This window comes from Myxocyprinus asiaticus, chromosome 16 (assembly GCF_019703515.2).
Source record: "Myxocyprinus asiaticus isolate MX2 ecotype Aquarium Trade chromosome 16, UBuf_Myxa_2, whole genome shotgun sequence".
Taxonomy (NCBI): domain Eukaryota; kingdom Metazoa; phylum Chordata; class Actinopteri; order Cypriniformes; family Catostomidae; genus Myxocyprinus; species Myxocyprinus asiaticus.
In genome coordinates this window covers 2,907,529-2,929,339 of record NC_059359.1, presented here as the reverse complement: position 1 = coordinate 2,929,339, position 21,811 = coordinate 2,907,529, and the positions used below count along the sequence as shown (strand labels likewise).

General features: G+C 37.1%; 1 protein-coding gene across 2 annotated transcripts in view; it reads left to right on the top strand.

Annotated features, from left to right (window-relative positions):
- The window catches only part of LOC127453596 (mannosyl-oligosaccharide 1,2-alpha-mannosidase IA-like), a 278,918-nt gene that overhangs the window by 181,212 nt on the left and 75,895 nt on the right, over positions 1-21,811 (top strand). For both annotated transcript variants that reach the window (XM_051720073.1, XM_051720072.1), the window contains exon 4: positions 18,342-18,422. In XM_051720073.1, coding sequence (XP_051576033.1) covers positions 18,342-18,422 — 81 coding nt within the window. The remainder of the gene's footprint in view (positions 1-18,341; positions 18,423-21,811) is intronic.

Sequence of the window (21,811 nt, the reverse complement as noted above, 5' to 3'; positions counted from 1 at the left end):
CGCGGTAACGCGCTCAACAAGCCACGTGATAAGATGCGTGGATTGACGTTCTCAGACGCGGAGGCAACCGAGATTCGTCCTCCGCCACCCGGATTGTGGCGAGTCACTATGCCACCACGAGGACTTGGAGCACACTGGGAATTGGGCATTCCAAATTGGGGAGAAAAAATAAAAAAATAAATACAAATGTTGGTCAGATGGTCTCTTCCTATCTAAACAGGCAGTTTTTGCTAGAAAATGCCTCAGTGAGTGTGTTTGTACACTCCAATACAGTTATAACTAGCTAAAATCAGCTTATTTAAAAAATCCAACAACACAAGAAAACCGCATTTACATGAGATTTGAAAGACTTTATGCTTAAAGTAAAGATTCTGCCTACACGTGACTATAACCAGCATAGACCTGCTTAGAAATGTATGCTGGTCTTTTCAGTGGAAATTTTTTTTGGTGTGTATTGTTTTTGTGAGCACAAACCAATGTTTTTTTTTTCTTGTTCTAGAAGTGCACAGCATCTCATTTCAGGAGAGCTCTGTGTTCACTGGAGAAATATCTCGTCTTCAATCCCTTTGGTTTTCTGAGAGAGCTTATGTTCAGCGGGTAAAGCAGACATAAGTGCTCTCTTCCTCGTTCACTGGCCTGTGGTACAAACTCAGCTCAAAAGAACAAATGGAGAAGCATTAATGAAGCCCTACAGGCTGTTATTGATGGAATCATGCCTCCTTTGTCTCCTGTTCCTCTGCCTTATTTTCTCAAAGTGGCGACTTGTTGTGATGGGAGCCCTGTTTGATCCAGTGACTCTCAGAGCTCTGCGTGGTCTCACTCGTTCTGTCTTCCACCATCACACAGTTTTGTAAAAGAGGAATATTCCATGCTTCAGATATCTGAAATGAGGAGTGGGCAGTATGATCAAAACCGTGTCTTTAATATCATGCTTTGAATAATTGTAGTCAAGCAATTTTTTATTGTATGACACTTCACAACACACATCGTTTCAAAGCACCTTTACAGAACATTATGCTATAACAGAAAAATGAAGCTTAGAGTCATCCTTGTGCAGTAAATGTATATTACAATAAGTTCTATTCGTTAAGATTAGTAAAAAATCAAATAAAATTGGTACCATAAGGCCTTATTTTCGTGAGAGTGCAAAGTGCAAGTGGCCGTAGTTGGGTGTGTTTTTGCGCTATCTATGGGTGTATGCACGCAAACTGTGGGTGTATTGTATGGTAATGGAGTGGCGCAAAACTCAATTTGCTATTTACCTTAGAAATAGGTCATTACACTAAGATGTTTCAAAAGCAGGTCTGTTCATCACAACGTCTAAATTCAGTTCCTGCATTTGCAGTTTGGAGATTCCACCAGCAGGTGGTAATAAAGTTCATGTCCAAACTCTTAAAAATATAGTGGAACATTAAGTCCCTAACAATCATTGTCGTAGCCATTTTAAGAAAAAAATAAAATAAAAATGAGATTTGTGTTAAACTATCTAAAGGTCATGTTTTATTTTTCAATTATTACTACTACTACTACTACTACTACTACTACTATTATTATTATTATATTTACAATTGTATTTATGATATAATTTCTATTGGTATTTTTCAACCTGTTGTCATAGTGATTTTTTTGGGGTTTTTTTGTCACTGCAAAAGGGGCCGGTGGGAAGATTGGATTTGGTACTTTTTTTTTTTTTTTTACCTCTTCGTTATTTTGATTATATTTGAATTTAGTTTGAAGTGTAATTTGAATGTAGAAATATTTTTTGTATATTTTTTTAGTGTTTCAATAAATTTAATTACATTTTCCAAAATCACAATCGACCGATAGATGTGAAGTGCATTCCGATACAATCACCATTAATACTAGCAATGATTTGTGTGTCGGTAGATAAAAATTATTAATATTTACTTACATTCGCACCAAATCCACTTGCGCCTAAACTTTTTATGACTAAAGCTAGTGCTCTCAAAATAGGGCCCATAATCTGTGTATCATTCATTCTTTTCATATTTAATTAAAAATCCAAAGTCAGAAAAAAAAAAAAAATGACTTGCTTCATTATTCATTCATTAATCCAATATATATATATATATATATAAATATAAAAAATAAATAAAAATAAGGACTAGATTTTTGTACTTTCAGTTTTATGCTCAAGTTAAAAATAGGACTTTTTTTTTCTCTTTTTTCCAAAGAAAAAGACAAAAAAAAAAAAATTTATTTTGTTTTTCATTGAACGCAAATGAACGCAAAGTACACAAACCTGTACATTTTGTTAGTTTGATTTGCACTTTTAAATGAAAAGAGAAATCAAAAATTCAAGCCGTAATTTTATTTTTTAATTTTTTTTCATTAGTTTTTTAACGTGAAATCGAATTAGCGATACGTACACGAATCCATGGCCATTTTTCTCATATCCTATTATTTACTTAAAATAAAAAGTAGAAAAAACATCACTATTTGTTTTTTTTTTAATACACTTTAAACCCTAATGTTGTCATTACTGTAAAAATCAAGTTGTCTTAATTAAACATTACATTTGAATTGAAACAACAACATTTAAATAGCAAATCTGAGCTAACTCAACTATTTAAGTTAAGGTAACTAGATGCAAGTAAAGTTAATTTTATATGAACACCAAGTTAAGTAAACTTAATTAGAAGTTTTGGAGATGCCATTACTCAATTGAACTGAGGGAATGAGTTTACACAATCATAGATTGAATTTATTAGGGTTTTCACTGTATATAAATTGGTAAATAAATTAATATGTCATTCTGATTTATTTTGAACCAACAATGAGCAATAACTATAATATTACCATATGTAGAAATTAGCATGAACCTAGAATAAATGTTGCATTGTTTAACTACAGTAACGCCTTCCAAAACAGTCAGAAATCTAGAGGTAACCATTGATAACCAGCTCAATTTCACAGACCACATCTCAAAGACGGCACGATCATGTAGACTACAATACGAGGAAGATAAGACCCTTCCTCTCTGAACATGCCACACAACTTCTTGTTTAGTCACTTGTCATAACTAGACTGGACTACTGTAACGCTCTCATTGCAGGCCTCCCTGCATGCACAATTAGGCCCCTGCAAATGATCCAGAATGCAGCAGCACGTCTGGTCTTTAATGAACCAAAGAGAGCGCATGTTACACCACTTCTGGTCTCTCTTCACTGGCTGCCGGTTGATGCACGTATCAAATTCAAGGCTCTGATGCTGGCATACAGAAGAGTCACTGGGTCTGCTCCAGCATTCCTAAAATTATTTCTGCAGAGCTACGTTCCCACTAGAAGCCTGTGGTCGGCAAAGGAACGCCGCCTTGTTGTACCAACACAAAGAGACACCAAAACTTCCAGTTTCACTGTACCACGTTGGTGGAATGACCTTCCCAACTCCATCCGTGAAGCTGACTCACTCTCTGTCTTCAAAAAACGGCTAAAAACACATCTTTACCATGAGCACTTAACCAGTCATTAAAAAAAAAACAATTCTTGTTGCACTTTAATCTGCCTTGAATACTATTCTGATGCTAGTGAAACTTTGTAATGCAGCACTTTTCATACCACTGTCTCCTTAAGATGAATCGCTTATGTATTCTACTTTTGTAAGTCGCTTTGGATAAAAGCATCTGCCAAATGAATAAATGTAAAAAATGTAAATGTATTGTTTTGTATTCCGTCCGTCCATCCATCCATTACTGATAATCCAGTGAATTAAATATTAAACATACGTAATTTGATTATTTTATCTTTTTATGTAGAACTTAATGCAAATCAAAGGATAAATTATTCATAATAAATGATAAGTCTGGCATCAGTGATCAAAAAATGCTTTTTGTATTGATAATATGTAACACATGAGTGAATAACAAAGACTTAAAATAGTAATTATAAAACAGATAGTTCTTAGATACAGTAGTTTAGTCTACTGTTTCATGGGATAGACTGTCATCCTACCCAGCTATTGCTGAAATACAGTCTCACTGTCTCTAGGAAGTAGAATTGAGACACTGTGACAGATGTCAGGCGTGTATCCGCATGGACACGGTTGACATTTTCAAATATTTACAGTCTGAACGAGCGTTCAACAACATTACTGCTTATCTTTCCGTGCAGTGCAAATGATATTCCACAGGAAGATATGCATCCTTTGAAGAGGCAAAGTAAGAGGGCGGATAATTAGCGTGTTTGAGCGCATTCTGAGCTCTTGAATGGAGTCTTCCTCAGTGAGGGTTTCTCCTGGGTGATATTTCAAATGTCACAGGAAAATGAGAGAGTGAAAATTGGTGTTTTCCAGTATAGTTAGTGTCTCCCTACTGGGAGAGAAGTGTAGATGCTAACTTACTCTAGATTACAAATCATACTTACTGTGTGTGCGTATGTGAGGTGTGTAATCATTTAAGTTTTACGTTTTGGTTTATATCCAGTTCTGTGATCACAGATTCAATTCGGTTAAAACTTGGAACTCTTAGAGGAGTGTTGATTAGGAAATTTGCGGTTGATACGAGTGTCAGAAATTCACTTTTCTGTGAAGTGGCAATATTTGACCACTGGATGTGATTTTCAGAGGCATTTCTAACATAAAACATGTAATCAAATTCACTATCTGTGTAATTGTATATTATATTTTATGTAATAATATGTATACCAAGGCCTAGAATACAATGTGAAGAAAACAATCAGATGTTTCCAACAAAACAGAGAACTCACAGGCAGTTACTCAAAATAAGTAATCAACTACAAATGACTAAATACTTCTCTAAAAATGTAATCAAATTTCTTTACCGATTACTTAATCTAAAAAGTATTAGCCTCAATCTGGGTGGCGGAGGACAAGTCTCAGTTGCCTCCGCTCCTGAGACCGTCAATCCGCGCATCTTATCACGTGACTCGTTGTGCATGACACCGCGGAGACTCGCAGCATGTGGAGGCTCATGCTACTCTCCACGATCCATGCACAACTCACCACACGCCCCATTGAGAGCGAGAACCACTAATCACGACCACGAGAAAAGTTACCTCATGTACCTCTACCCTCCCTAGCAACCGGCCAATTTGGTTGCTTAGGAGACCTGGCTGGAGTCACTCAGCACGCCCTGGATTCGAACTCGCGACTCCAGGGGTGGTAGACAGCTACTGTATTTCTAAGATGTTTATTGGATGCTGCTTGCTGACTTAAACATGCAGTATGATGAAGTTATGTGAAAAAATAGCGTAGCATACTACTGTTTCACAGAATACTCAGTTTTACTCACTATTATAAAATGACTATGTTAAAATACTGTGCACCAGTAGTGCACCATAATGAACATTTTTAGTCCATTTTAACAAAATACTATAGGCTGATGCCGATTTTGCTGCCTACCTTATTTTGTCATCAGTTCACAGTTTTGCTTTGAAAGTATGCTTTAAAAAAAAACAAACAAAGAGGTACAAAAGGTACTTTATAGTTCTAACAATCAATAATTTCCATTGAACATGGATTTGATATACACATGAGTGTCTAAAATGTTAAGAGAGACACAGTGCTCTCTTTTTTTTTATAGTACACAGTATACAGTGTATACGGCACAGTTTCACTAAGTAGTAAGCTGGTATTCCATTCTGAACACAGCTAAAGACTTTTTATATAGATTTTTCTCCTCACCTTGCAGTCAACCTTTGAGCAGGAGACTCGGCCAGATACATTTGAATTTTTCTACATTTCCGTTTCAGGTCACCTTCATCAATCATGCATTCCCACTATTATAAGAAATTATTTCAGGCCAGCATCTGACTGTGGCATAAATTATTAACGCATTGATCCTGGAGAGGCATAAATCTGGTAAAAATGTGCATTAAAGCTCAAAAACACGGAATATGTGACCTGAGAACAGAAAGAGGAACATTTGACCTTGTGAAAGACTCGTACTGCTTTCGTTTCATATTTATTACAATACATTGTTACCGATCTTCTGAAAAAGGGCCTATATGTCTCATCAATGGTTTGAGCTTCAGAGCTTCTGATTCAGAGCTTCGGTGTTTAATGATGAGGCAATTAAGTTCATATCCAAACAAACCTCTGGCCACGTTCGGCAGCCTGTCTGCACATCATCTGCAGGGGAATTAGCCCGAACAGAATACAACTGAGCATCAAATCCTGCTTCATCAACATCACATTGAAATTCATTAAACTGCAATCTGGAAGACTAATTAAACTATTAAAAAATAAACAGAAGTCTGAAAAGAAAGATGAAGAAGAGGTTTGGAACACACATTTGTTTGTCGCCCGGGGCCATTGCGCTTGTGACGTTATTTACTCGTGGCTATGTGTTTAGTTGTTAAATGTTAATGTTTGGAGAACTGATATGGCTTGCATACTTTGTTGGAAGCTCGTTCTGGATATCGCTTATGATAAAGCCTGATCTCATTAAAAAAAAATTGACATTATGTCCTTCATGAGGCATTTCCGAAGTGAAATGTCCACTGTGTGGCGCTAAAAGCGAGTTAACCTCATCTGATTTGAAGAACATTTTTTAAGGAGTTTTAAATAAAAAAAACCGACCTCCCTACCCTAAACCTTAAACCTAAAGCTAACCGATAGTGTCAGAAAAAGCAAATCTGAGATGAAAAACACAACCACGTCATTTTGTGGTGCTTCTATGACACTCGTACCCTTCATTGGTTTCTCAACCAGTCATTGTCTGCTGGGTTGCAAGATCTTTTCTGTCATGAGTACAAATTACCAATTAGAAGAATAGACTGGTACATTTGCAATGTTTGGGGCAACAATGACCTCTATTGTCAAATCGTGTTCAGGTTTATGTAAAACGACCGTAAGTAAGAGGCTGCATTTCTCTGATGTTAATTATTTGATGTCCAATCACAATAAACAGTTAATGCTACTAATAATTATTTTTGCACAAGGTCTCTTTACGTAGCATTGTATGCGCTAGCTCCGTGCATTACCGTGCTAGTCTGAATGCAATCCAATCTCTGGACATCATCATTTAAGTGTGGCAGTCCCACATATGGTTGCCACCCGTCCCGTAAAATATTGGATCGTCCCATATTTAAAGATGAAATGATGCATCCCGTATCGAATCAATACAGAATGCGATTTGTTCTGTATTTCAGCTGGTCCGATGGCATCACTGCAAAATCGTTGAAGATCATTAACCTTGATTTTCATGGGAAATTGTGCCTACGGTGGGTAAGGGACCATCTGGAAAGTCCTCACAGTTTGCTAAAACATGCTAAAACTGTGGAGAGTGTGGTAAGGGACCATCTAAAACTTCAGCCAGCAGCATCAAAGCTACAAATATTGGGCTTAGGGTTGCAGCGGTATACCGGTTACATGGTATACCACGGTATGAAAATTGACAGTTTTCATACCATGTACATCTACAGTATTGAGAAAAAAATGCAACTGGACGGAGAATCTCACCTGCACGTGCGCATCTCCTTTCCTCCTAGACTGCCTGTCAGACTCGTCAACTTGCACCACACACACACATGCAGCGGAGAAAATGTCAGAGAGAAGCGAGGCGAGGGGGTCTGACATAAGTGAGTGTGTGTGTAGTTAAAGCAGTGATTCTCAACTGGTGGGTCGCGACCCAAAAGTGGGTCGCAGGTCTATTCGGACTGGGTCGTGGACAGCAGGGAAAGAACAATGCCATGGTTCTCCCATTGAAGATATTTCGGTGGCCGCCCAAGTGATAGCCTATTTTGGACTGCCGAGGCAGATTTAATGATGATCTCGCAATCAGCTAAAGGCTTCTCATCTGCACTTTCGTAGGAGTGTAACGGAACCAGCTCACGATCATGATATACACTGTTCTCTGGCGCACGCGTGCAACAACCGGGTTTCCCTCGATATTGCGGAGCGCAGACCTCAAAACTGATGTGACCAATTTCAATTTCATTTTTTTTTTTTTTTTACACATATTTCCATTTAAAAATAATGGTTTCAAGTTTCAATTAAAGTGTTTGTTCAACAAAAAAGAAAAAAAAAAGAAAAAAAAAAGTTTTCACTTCAAGAGTCATTGTAACTGATAATAATAATCGTGTAATACCCGTATACTGTGATACCGTGAAACCGCGATATTTTCTGGGACGGTTATCATACTGTGAAAATCTCATACCGTTGCAACCCTAATTGGGCTATAGATATAAGACCACTATTTTATAAGCATATAAACATAACTAGATTAAGTACCTATTCAATTATTTCGGCATTCAAAAAAAGCGCAATTAAATCACGATCGAACAAGTTTTTAAATGTAGTTTGTGATGTAATGCAAACGTTAAAACAAGTCATGCAGTACAGTAAAAGTGTTTAGATGTCATAAGATAGCATTGTTTGAAGAACAGGGTGAAAATTAAGTGTTTATGAATTGCTAATCTGCCGTTTTACTCGTGATTTGTGTGAAAGTGAATAAAAGATGTTGTTGTAGTGCCTCTAGTGTTCATTTTTACCAGGAAACTGCCACGATACGTACAATGAGCAATGGAAAAATTGCATGCTGTGCACAGTGTAATTGCTATTTAACCTCGTGCAACCCCGCATCCACATGCATGGATGTTGTATTTTGTCTTTGCTATATGCAGCACATAATTTTAGTTAATAAAAACCGACTGAATACTGTTCACAAGACTCTAGACTGTCATTTAAGGGTTTAACTTCCGCCACACTGAGTCACGTGACACAAAAGCATGCCGTCGATTTCCGTGAAGCGCTCCTATGGACGCAGTGCCAATAAGTGCCTCTGGTAAGAAACATCTAAGTTTTTTTTCATTGAAACCTATTTGGTTGTGAACAGAAGAATCTCTAATTTCGTTTGATATGGCGCTTTAAAAAATCGGTTTATTTTTCGCGTGTCAGTGTGCTGATAAACATGATGTCCACATATGTGGAAATTGGCACCGTATTTCCTCAAAAAAAAAAAAAAAACATGATCGTTGTTTTGAATAACTTTCAACTCTAACACATCTGAGACATCTCAAAAACATGAATAACCAACACTCCTGGAAAGATAATAAACAATTTGACTTTCTATAGCTTGTTGCTATTTAAAATTTCACAAATTAGTCACGTTGTCCACATATGTGGACATCAATTTTTAGGAAAACTATTTGCTCTAGAATTTCTTTTTTTGGGGGGGGGAGGCTACGTGGCTTGTTTATTGGGTGCTGTTGGTTACTGGAAATGGAAAATGCACACAGAGGTCACGCAGGGGTCTCAGGAGGATAATGCAGAAATAGTAGTATGTTAATATGCTATACTCTCAGGAAATATCTTTAGAAGTGCAGATTTGCTCTACTTATGAATATTCTCTGCCAAACTCATGGGCAATCACATTAACTCATGGAAACACCAGCGACGCATGCATCCCGTCTCATTCAAACCAAACTGGGCAGCACATCTTCTAAATCTGTGCCTGTTACACTCGATGTTTACCACTAGCAATCGAGGTACAAAAACAAAACAACGCTGTCTTCCTAAGCTTGAACCGCTAGCTGCTTGGCGTATTTTTAGCTACTGTAATTCTACTAATTTTTGTGCTGCTAACAAAAGCAAGTGGCATCTCTCCATGCGTCTGTCTTGTGCACAGACTGTCATGCATACAGAAGATAGTGGAATTAAAATGCTAATTCGGTGCCATTAGCTTGACAGTGCAGCCGTTAGCCTCGAGCACTCAGCAGTAACAATAACACAGCTTACCTGATCGAAACCATTCAGCTGTTATGGACCACAGGCAAAAGGTTTATGGCCGTGTTAAAGGGAAAATGTCGCTTAATAAAGGAATAGTTCACCTCAAAAATGAAAATTTTCCTCATTATTTTCTCCCTCTTGTGCCGTTCCAAAACGGACTTTCTTCAGTGGAACACAAAGGGAGAATTTTTGAAGAATTTACATGCAGCTTTTCTTCTATACAATGAATGTTTAAAGTGACCACAAAATAAATAAGTAATTTTAAATTTTATATATATATATATATATATATATATATATATATATATATATATATATATATATATATATATATATATACACACACACACAGTTGCAATCAAAATTATTCAACCCTCCCCAAGACAGTATGGATTTACAAAGGTAAGCTTTTTTGATGACCCAGAGTTTTTAAACTTTACATCTATATCAGTTGAGTGACACATTCAAAGTCATAGTGTGAACATATAACCTAATATTTCTATGCAAAAAATGCAATTAAAAATAAACTGTCTCAATAGAGCTAATAAAGGAGATTATTTCATTACCAAGGCACTTCAATTTCCAGTAGACAAAGTTGGCAGCACCAATCATAATTTTTTTTAAATATGGTACAACAGCAACCTTCTTGGGGTGTGGAAGAAAGCAAAACTCCACCAAGGGAAATGTTGACTCCAGTTGACTGAATATTCAAGAAGTAATTAGGAAAGACCTTTGGAGTCCTGGAAGAAGGTTTTATAGGCGTATGACACTAAACTGAAAATGAGTTTTAGACCCATGGGTCAGCAGTGCATCTGGAGTAAGATGACAAGGTGATGACAAGAACGACACCGTCCCCACGGTCTAGCATAGGGGTGGGTCAGTCCTGTTATGGGGGTGTTTTGCGGCAGCAGGAAACGGCTATCCTGACTACGTGACTGACACCATGGATTCTTTCAGGTATCAGGCCATTTTGGCATGAAAAATGTGATGCCTTCAGTGTGTAAATTGAAGCTCGGCGATCACTGGACTTTCCAGCAAGACAATAACACTAAGGATGCATCCAAGTTGTCCAAAATCTGGTTTAGGGATAGGTCGTGGAATGTCCTTAAATGGCCCTTTCAGTCCATCATTAAAATCCCATTGCAAACCTTTGTTGGGATATCAAGGAAGCAGTGGTAGCACAAAAACCAAAGAATGTCAATGAGCTGGAAGCTTTTGCTCATGAGAAATGTGTAAAAATTCTAATAGAGAGGTGTCCGAAGCCTGAGAACACACCTGAAACATTTATTTATAATAAATATACAGTAAGTAATAAATAAAAGTATCATAGAAATAGCCCATAAGATTTGTGTTCTGGCGTTTTAAGGTTAGATTTTTAAATAAGAATCCAAACACAAATTACAGAGCTTTGGTCAAAGGTGTATTTATTTAAATTTCAGTCTCTTGCTCTTATAAAGCTGTCGTATGACTCCAGAAGACTTATAATATAGTGCACAATTAGTATGGACTACTTTGATAGCACTTATGGTATTCTTTGGTATTTTTTAAAGCTTTACAGAAGTGGTCTCTATGAACTTTCAGTGTATTATAAAGAGCTGTGTGAAGATTCTTCAAAGGAACTCTGTTTGTGTTTTACGGAAAATAAAAACAGCAAACAGGTTTCGAAAGACATGAGGGTGAGTAAATGATGACAGAATTTGAATGTTTTGTGCAAACTTTGTGTTTACATTTTCTTGTTTGTTTTTTTTAGATGTTTGGATGTCACTATGGAAAAAAAGACGTTAAAATTGCTGCAACAGCAATAAAAAAAAAAAAACAGTGTTCAATAGATAATGAAATTAGTTACAATAAATAATCTGAATAAACAATAAAAGTAAAAGACATATTCAATTACCGTGATGTCACACAGCAGGTATTCACGCTTCCCGGTTCTTTTGGGCAGCACTGCAGTTTTAATTAGCCTTATATAATGTTATATAATGTCTGTTAATGTTAATAAAATATATTATAAAGGGATTTCCATGGACCAGTTTTAACTTGGTTTAATAGCCCTGCACTGAAAAGCAATTACTAGTAAGATTTACTTAGAAAATGTTTTTAATTTCATTTTGTGTTTGTTTTTTCTGCTTAATCTACTTAACTTCATGACATAATATTGATTATAGTGAGTAAATTTAACTTAAACATTTCAGTTAATATAGTAACTTTGACTTAACAGTATATATCTGATGTACGTGGTACCTAAATATACTTGGTAACATTTTAATGAACATTTTATTAGAATATTTTACATTTAACTTTCGTTACAAACACGTTTAATCATGTACCACATGGCATACGATTGCCTTCCACAGGGACACTTAATGCATGCTATGTAGTCAATAAGCAACATCACTTTGCATTAAAGGGGATTGAATCAATATACAGAGCTGTGCAAACAGACTTTAACACTTGGTGCACAAAACACGATGACAATCAACAGATACATTTTTGATCATGAATGGTTCATTTTGAGTAGAAAATTAACTTCAGACTTCACAAAACAACAGAAAAAAAAAAAAACTTGCAAAGAGCGAAACTATGCAAGCTCTAATTATTTAAACCCTGTGCATGGTGGGAACAGGAATATTCTGGGTTCAATACAGGTTAACCCATTAAACTCTGGTGCATTTTTGGGCTGCTGCCCACAATTTTTCACGCTCAAATTTAAAAGCTCACCATTCACACATACTGTGGAATAATTGCAAACAGTTGGTCTTTTTTTTTTTCATAAATCCCCCCCCCAAATAAAAGACATATTGTATGTGTTTATAATTTATGATAAAGTTTATTTTATTAAATTTTGTTTTAAACAAATTTTTGTTTTTGTTTTTTGTTGCTGGCTTTACTTTGTAAACATGTAATTCTGGTTCTGTTTATGTTTATTTTATTTAAAAAAGGGACAATGCGGGGCCTGGGTAGCTTAGCAAGTAAAGGCATTGACTACCACACCTGGAGTCGCAAGTTCAAATCCAGGGTGTGCTGAGTGACTCCAGTCAGGTTTCCTAAGCAACCAAATTGGCCCGGTTGCTAGGGAGGGTAGAGTCACATGGGGTAACCTCCTCGTGGTCGCTATAATGTGGACCTCACTCTCGATGGGGCACGTGTTGAGTTGTGCGTGGATGCCGCGGAGAATAGCGTGAAGCCACCACGCGTGCTAGGTCTCCGCGGTAACGCGCTCAACAAGTCTCGTGATAAGATGCACGGATTGACGGTCTCAGACGCGGAGGTAACTGAAATTCGTCCTCCGCCATCCAGATTGAGGTGAGTCACTACGCCACCACAAGGACTTAGAGCGCATTGGGAATTTGGCATTCCAAATTGGGGAGAAAAGGGGAGAATATAAAAAAAGAATAAACAAAAATAAAGGGACAATGCACATTAATTAACATGAACACATATCACCATCATGTAAATGTGCCAGATTTAGCCATACAGGCTAATTTTCATCTGCAGTCCCTGGCAGGTTGATGGCATAGAAAACATACAAAGACACATACACATAAGCACAAAACTAAAACACATAAGCAAACTCAAAAGCACATAAACACATCGCTTTGAAAAGTCTTATTTTATTCCACTAGATGGCATAAGTCACTAGAAAAAATAATTTTTTCTTTCACATTCCATCACAATATACAGATCTGAAATGTAGGTGGCGCTCTAACACATTTTAGCCCTCACAGATGTGCTCATCCATAGATATTCAGTCTAATTTTCAGTTCTTCGTTGTTTCATCAAATATCTCGGCCTCTGAGTGGATTAGAAGCTCAATTTAAGTGTCATTAGAAAGCTGAGATCCTCCCCTCCCCTGATATTGTGTGAACATTATATCACCGATTGTCGAAAAAAAATATTTGTCTGATATGTTTAGTATGCTTTTCCTGCTGGATGGCATATTTTGTTCTGGACATCTAAGATATAACATTGGATTATTCACACAAGCAAGCTCACAGACAAGTGAAAAATGGCTAATATTTTACAAAACTTTGTACGGTAAAAGCAAATATAAAGTTTTTAGCTATTTATGGCTTACAGCAGCAGTGATCGGCGCATAAATGAGATGTTTCAATTTTGGACTTACATAAATCATATTTCACTTTGTGATTCTTTTGAAAATCTTTCGAACTGTGGTATTAGGGCAACAAAATTAACTGTACAGTCACATACCTGAGAATAAGAGCTTTTATATATGAGTTATCTATTTAGGTGCTATGTGAAGGACTTTTCATTATATATCAATATTTCTACCCCATTACCTCTAGGGGGTGCTACTTTTCAACATGAATGTTTTAATGCATTATTTTGTCATTTTAAGTAACATGAATGCAGAAGTGATGGTTATCTCTGAAAAGTTCAGATTCTAATCTTTCAGATGATACCTCATATGTAAGGGTGTAAATCGGACATTTCATCACGATACGATCTTATATCGATTCTCTTGGCCTGTGATCCGATATTTGCTGATACTTCAAAGTCTGCTGCGATACGATTTCGATTGGATTCGATTCTGGGCCCTGCGATCGATATTCCGATATTATGTGCCTATTTTACACAATCACAGACCCTGCGCACATCCTTGTCCCACATGAAAAGCATATTTAGTGCTCATAAAGTGAAATGAATGTAATAAAGTTGCTTCATCGCCTGATGAAAATGGTTACGGACGTGGCTGTCATGAGAGTATTAAAGTACATCTTAAAAAAATGTCTATATCGATATTTACGCATTGTATCAATAACATTGGATCATTGGTTATTGGATCGATGCATCGATCCAGATAGATGAATCATTACACCCCATTACACCTCATATGCCTGACTTAACGTATATAAGACTTTAACGTTTTAAGTGTAAACTTTTTTCGCGATATAGCGCCCCCCATTTGGAACAACAGAGTTTAAGGCGTTAAGCTCAATGGACAGCATCTGTGGCATAATGTTGATAACCACAAAAATGTATTTTGACTCGTCCCTCTTCTGTGTGAAGTTATATCAGATTTTTACAACTTTGTTGCCATGACGATGTAATGTTAACAAATGACTGTAAAAATGATTTAAATAACTTTATGATTTTCTACTAATTGACGCATTGCAAAAGATAACAAACAATCGTCAATAATATTTACTTATAAGTCTGTCGGTGTGCATGATTTAGTCATACATGTAACATATAAAATTGTAAACTACCATCAAACATGCAAAATGCATCTTTACTGCTTAAGTCTTTGGTCCACATACAGTAAATAATATTATTTCACTTCAATATCATCATATTCAATATTCAAACTTAATAACAGCCAGTTTCAATTGAACAAGTTACTTACTGCATTCAAAATAGATGCAGAGACACATTTTAGAAATAGCACATTATATGTATTCACAAGTCCTTTCAAAAATGTGTGCTGCGTTGGTGGAAATGGGGTCCCTTTTGTCCTGTTTGATCTTACATGGGGGTTTAAGATTATCGTTAGATCGTATTTGGTATCACAGCCAAACAGTAACTTCTATTGCAGGATGTTTATAGTTGCTATGAAACGTTGCAACATGGTGCATTAATGTACTGTAGAATGTACGCTCACATGTGTGTTTATCTGCATTATACAATAGTTTTGAACACTCACACGATCTGAAATACCGTTTTACAAACACACACAAACAAACATAAGCCTACTTTGCCTTTGTTGGTGTGGTTTGATTTCTTTCATGATAATCCTTATTAAACATGTCTTAATTCATGCTTGTTTAGAGTTCTTTCCTGAAACGTGGACGGGGGTCTGAGTAGCTGCTTTTATAACGGCTCTGAACTTCACGGCAGCTTGATTTGAGAATGAAAAACTCTCTGTGTGCGCTCGGATTACTTGCAATTGGCTGAGAGTAAACCTGACTGAAGAATAGACCATCATACGTCTTGTGCTTTTAGAAAAGTACGCCTCTCTCTTTGCCGTCTTTATGCAATACTCCAGACACAAATTGAGCTGCAACCCTCTTTAGATATCGGTGGCTGTAAGTGTGATGTGATCAGAGCATCAATGGATGGATTGGAGAGGTGATTTCACTCGATAGTTCTCTGCTGTAATTCTCTTATCATCTACTCCAGAAATTCTACTTGTTTCCTACAAGTGGCTTGAAGTCAATGAGGCTTCTTGTCACCTCAACAAGTGATCGTCATTTTAGTGACATACTATTGTATCTGCTTAGGGCCTCTCCAGACCTCTAATTACTCTCGTCTTTCCTACTCATTCTTTGTTTTTACTACTTTTTACCTCTTAGAAACATAGTAAAGTCATCAAAACTATGCAACACAATGGAAGTATATGCCTTTTATTTTTATATAATTTGTCTACTAACTATGTCCAATAGTGTATGTACATGCATCACAAGAGAATAATGTCATTTGTGTCATGAAAATTCCCATCACAGTGACATTTCCAGCACATCTTAAATTCTATTTTTGTGTTTAATAGAATTCTGCGGTGGAAACGACACTGATGGAAATGACATTTGTAATGTTTTTTTAAATAAAACGGCTGGTACTTTTGTCTTGCTAAGGTTAACTTCATAGCTAAAATTGTATGCATAATATTTTCACCCTTTTATGTAATTTGGAAAAATATAGCTTAATTGGAAATAACCACATTTGGTTAACAAGCACACTAACTTTTGAAAAATAACCTTTATTGGGGTAGAATTGTTTGGCTTGGTGGAAATGACATCACAACTGTGGGACAGTCGTAATTTTTGAATAATTGCTAGAAATCTTTTTCACACAATAAATATTGAAAAAGTGTGTTTATTTAACCCTTCTGTTTAGAGTATAATAGTTTAAACCTTGTGCAACCCCGCGTACACATGCGTGGACGTTGTATTTTGGCTTCGCTATATGCAACGCATAATTTAATTGAATTTAAACCCACTGATCTCAGTTCGGAGAATCTGGGCTGTCAGTAAAGGGTTAAAATTTCATGTGACAAAACAACATGGCGCCGATCACAGCAGAGTTTGTCATAGTTTCATCCAATATGCCATTTTAAAAATTTGAGCGATTTATCGTGAAATGGCATGCTGTTAAACACAATGACCACATATGTGGACTGTATGCTCAGTTTCAGTTAAAATATCCTATATTTACTGTACATTATCACATTGAGAATTAATGGATGCATTCAAAAACTGGACAATGTTGCTTTCAGATGCTTTATATGGAGTTAGGATGAAAATAAGGTGCATTTCAAACTGTTCTGAGACCAGTGCAGACAGACAGCACACTGGAGGTTAAGTCATTCACTAAATAGGGAGCAAGGGAGCATCTAATAGCTCTCTATGCAGCTAAGTGCATTCACTCCTAATATCTGATCAAAAGTTCAGTTTCAGGCTGCAGATGATGTTTGGATCACTCAACATGTTTGGTAGACATGGGACAATGATAATCAGTACATAGATTCAGAATTTATAGTCCATCCATCCATCTTCTAAAGCCGCTTGCCCTATGTAGGGTCATGGGTAGTGCTGGAGCCTATTCCAGCTGTCTCGGGCCGAAGGCAGGGAACCAACCTGGACAGGTGGCCAGTCCATCACAGGGCGTCACACACAGACACACATTCACACTCTCACTCACACCTGTGGGCAATTTTTTGATTTCCAATTCACTTAACCTGCATGCTTTTGGACTGTGGGGGAAACCGGAGCACCCGGAGGAAACCCACGCAAACACGGGGAGAATATGCAAACTCCACACGGAAAGGCCCTGGGTGAGTCGGGACTCAAACCGGGGACCTTCTTGCTATGAGGCGACAGTGCTACCATCATGTCAAAAACATGAATAACCAACACTCTGGGGAAACATAAAACTTTTTTTTCTTTTTTTTTTTAATAGTTATAATAGTTTTCCTAAAAAATGCAGGACTAAGTTATAGGTTACTGTATATATATATAAACTGTATATATACTGTATATAGGTCTGTTATGTTGCTGATGTGCTTGATGTGCCATGCACCATTCCGGCTGCAGTTTGCTGTCGAGTTCAATATAGTTTTTAACAGCATCATCCTTTAATAATACCCTCTTTTGCTGCACGAATTCTCAGAAAATGCTGTTTTTGCAGCTTAGGCCATGTCCACACTAATCCATTTTTGTTTGAAAACTCAGTTTTCAGTTTCCAAATCGTTCATTGTTTTCCAACAATGGAGAGTGTATGGATAAAAATGCTCCATTTTCCAAGGAGGAAGACACCGTTTGACTGTGGAGGAGACTGTATAAATGTAAAGAAATGCATGCGTTTCAAACAAAAACATACAGAGTTAGTGTGAACATGGCCTTAGTTTCAATAAATTGTCTTTTTTTTTATTTTACTTGCAAAAAAGTTTTGAGTTCTGAATGTTACAGTTTTCATAGTACAAAGAAACGTATGTTTTTCTCTTATTTAAACTAGCAGCAACTAGATTAAAATAGCCTTGTACTTCATGCCTGACCTCGTTAAATCACCGTACATCCTGTGGGAAAAATGTTTTCCTCATTTACTAAAGCCAGTCATTCGTAATGTTTTTAATGGGACTATGGCAACAGACATTTCTTGACGTTCTTTCTGTTTTGCAGAATGGAGAGGCGTCACTGTTTGAGGTGAACATCCGTTACGTTGGCGGTCTGCTCTCTGCATTCTACTTGACTGGAGCTGAGGTAAGAATGAATGCCATCTGTTATTCACATGAGTTTTTAGAATCACTTGATTTTAATTGACTTAATTCAACTGAAAAGCCTGAGTCATTTGTTTGAACTAGAGTCACTATTTAATCACATAGTGATTTGCATGAAAGACACATTATCCTCTACGGCCCTGATTTACTCACAAATATATCAATCGAATAAATTGCGTGCAATTGTGTTTCTTGTCTTACAGGTGTTTCTTACAGGTGTTTTATTACAAATATTTGCACAAAATTAATATATATATATATATATATATATATATATATGTTAACAAAATAAATAATTTCAGCCAGGAACGTTTCTTATGCTAAAATGCTTCAAATAATTCTTTTTTTTAAATAAATTATCTATACTCCATACCCCATAATGACAAAGCAAAAAGGCAAAACTGAAATATCACATTGACATAAGTATTCAGACTCTTAACTCAGTACTTAGTTGAAGCACATTTGGCAGTGATTACAGTCTCAAGTCTTTTTGGGTATGATGCGACAAGCTTTGCACACCTGGATTTGGGGATTCTTCTCTGCAGATACTCTCATGCTCTGTCAGGTTGGATGGGGACCGTCAGTGGACAGCCATTTTCAGGTTCGATTGGGTTCAAGTCCAGGCTCTGGCTGGGCCACTCAAGGACATTCACAGAGTTGTCCCTAAGCCACTCTTGCATTGTCTTTGCTGTGTGCTTAGGGTCAATGTCCTGTTGGAAGGTGAACCTTCGGTCCTGTCTGAGGTCCTGAGCGCTCTGGATCAGGTTTTCATTAAGGATATCTCTGTATTTTGCTGCGTTCAGCTTTCCTTCAACCCTGACCAGTCCCCCAGTCCCTGCTGCTGAATAACACCCCCACAGCATGATGCTACCACCACCATGCTTCACCGTTGGGATGGTATTGAGCAGGTGATGAGCGGTGCCTGGTTTCCTCCAGACATGACGCTTGGAATTGAGGCCAAACAGTTCAATCTTCATTTTATCAAACCAGAGAATCTTGTTTCTCACAGTCTGAGAGTCCTTTAGGTGTTTTTTTATGTGTCTTGCACTGAGGAGAGGCTTCTGTCTGGCCACTCTGCCATAAAGCCCAGATCGGTGGAGTGTTGCTGTGATGATTGTCCATCTGCAAGTATCTCCCATCTCCACACATGATCTCTGGAGCTCAACCAGAGTGACCATCGGGTTCTTGGTCACATCTCTTATCAAGGCCCTTCTCCCCTGATTGCTCAGTTTGGCCGGACGGCCAGCTCTAGGAAGAGTCCAAGTTGTTCCAAACTTCCATTTAAGAATTATGGAGGCCACTGTGCTCTTGGGAACCTTCAATGCAGCCGAAATTTTTGTAGCCTTCCCCAGATTTGTGCCTCGACACAATCCCGTCTCTGAGCTCTGCAGGCAGTTCCTTTGACCTCATGGCTTGGTTTTTGCTCTGATATGCATTTTCAGCTGTATGACCTTATATAGACAGGTGTGTGCCTTTCCAAATCATGTCCAATCAATTGAATTTGCCTCAGGTGGACTCCAATCAAAGTGTAGAAACATCTCAAAGATGATCCAGAGAAATGGGATGCACCCGAGCTAAATTTCAGGTGTCATAGCAAAGGGTCTGAATACTTCTATCAGTGTGATATTTCAGTTTTCTTTTTAATAAATTTGAACATTTATCAAAAACTTGCTTTGTCATTATGGTTATGGAGTGTAGATTGATGTGAAAAAAATATGTAAAGCATTTTAGCTTAAGGCTGTAACATAACAAAATGTGGAAAAAAATTAAGGGGTCTGAATATATTCTGAATGCACTCTACATAGCTTGGCAATGTGTAAACTACAAGACATCTTAGCAAACGGAACATTTCATATAGTACAATCATACCAAATATGTCGTGAGTTTGCTTGTGACAAAGTCTGTTTGAGATGATTAGCTGTTGGTTGATGACAGAGCTCGTATCTGATGAGTGCAGAAGTAAACAGGATATTGTGCCCATGTGTGTGCCTTCGTTCCTTCACAAGAAGTGTGTGTGTTGTAGGAAAATGAATTCTGCTGCCATCTCTCACTGCACATTCTCTGACATATGTATCAAAACACCTCCAGTGATTTATCCTTGCATTCATGTACAGGCGGAATCTATCTTGTATATGTGTGTGTTCTTGATAAAGATTTAGCTCATTTGTCTCTCCTCTCTGGAGTTTCTGTGAACTTACACCCTACAGATAAGGACGAGAGATTGGAAAACCCACTTTCCGAAACACCCTAGTGATGAGGCGAGCGTAAATCACAGCAGACAACATGAGGAAGGAGTTCTTTCAGAAATGCATCACAGGAAGGCAGTTTTGGCTAACTGCAGGATATAATACTGTTGGGCTCAATTTGTTAAAGGGAAGGAACTGCTCTTGTGGTGATAGTCGATAGAATCGCTTTCTCCTCAAGGCAAAACACAATGATATTGATGACACAACTGTCACTTGCTGCTCAGTCGAGGCCATTAGTTGCTCTGAACTTCAAAACTCTAAACTGATTCAACCTGGAACTGAGTATAACATTCGAAACTTCTGTTGTTCAAACACATCACAGCTTGAATTTTATTGAGTATAAAGTGCAACAGTATGGTCCCAGACATAAAACTCCTCATTTCCTTCCTAGATAATGTATAAACCTTTCAAGCAAAAACCTTGTCTTTTTTTTCAAATTTTCGAAAAGTAAAACGATTAGCCTAAGATTAAAAAATATTTTCAAAAAATCACGAAGACTGCAGCACAATTATTTAAATAAATGTTTCTACACAATGGTCTTTTTTTCATGGTATAATCTATTTGACATATCCCCGCCCCTAAATTAGAGGTTGACCGATAGTGGATTTTACCGATAACTAAGTTGGTCAGTTCCTGCCGATAACCGATTAATCAACCGATAGTTTTTAAAATTGATACTGAATGGAAAAAAAAAAAAAAGTAAAATAGTGCTGAACTTTATTACAAAAATAAACAGTGCTGACTGAACCATGAAAATGTATTGTACTTTTTTAATGAAATAAATATTAATATATATATATATATGAACTAATATTCAAATTTTAAAGTCAGCTGATTTTTAAATTGACGTTGTTTCCTTAGTCCACAAGAGGGCGCAATAAATAAACCATTCAGCACTGTTATATTATTGCATAGAACATTCCTATCCTGTCTGTTAAAAAAGAGCATTTCATTTTCAACTAATGTGCACAAAATAAATACATAAGTTTTAGACAGACCATTTTCTCAAATGTTAAGTCAAAAGTAAAATGAGGGGGGAAACGCTTCAATAGACAGTTCACATGGTGTTACAATTACACTGATGCCACAGTACACTACCTCAGACTCAAGCTTCATAATAACAGCG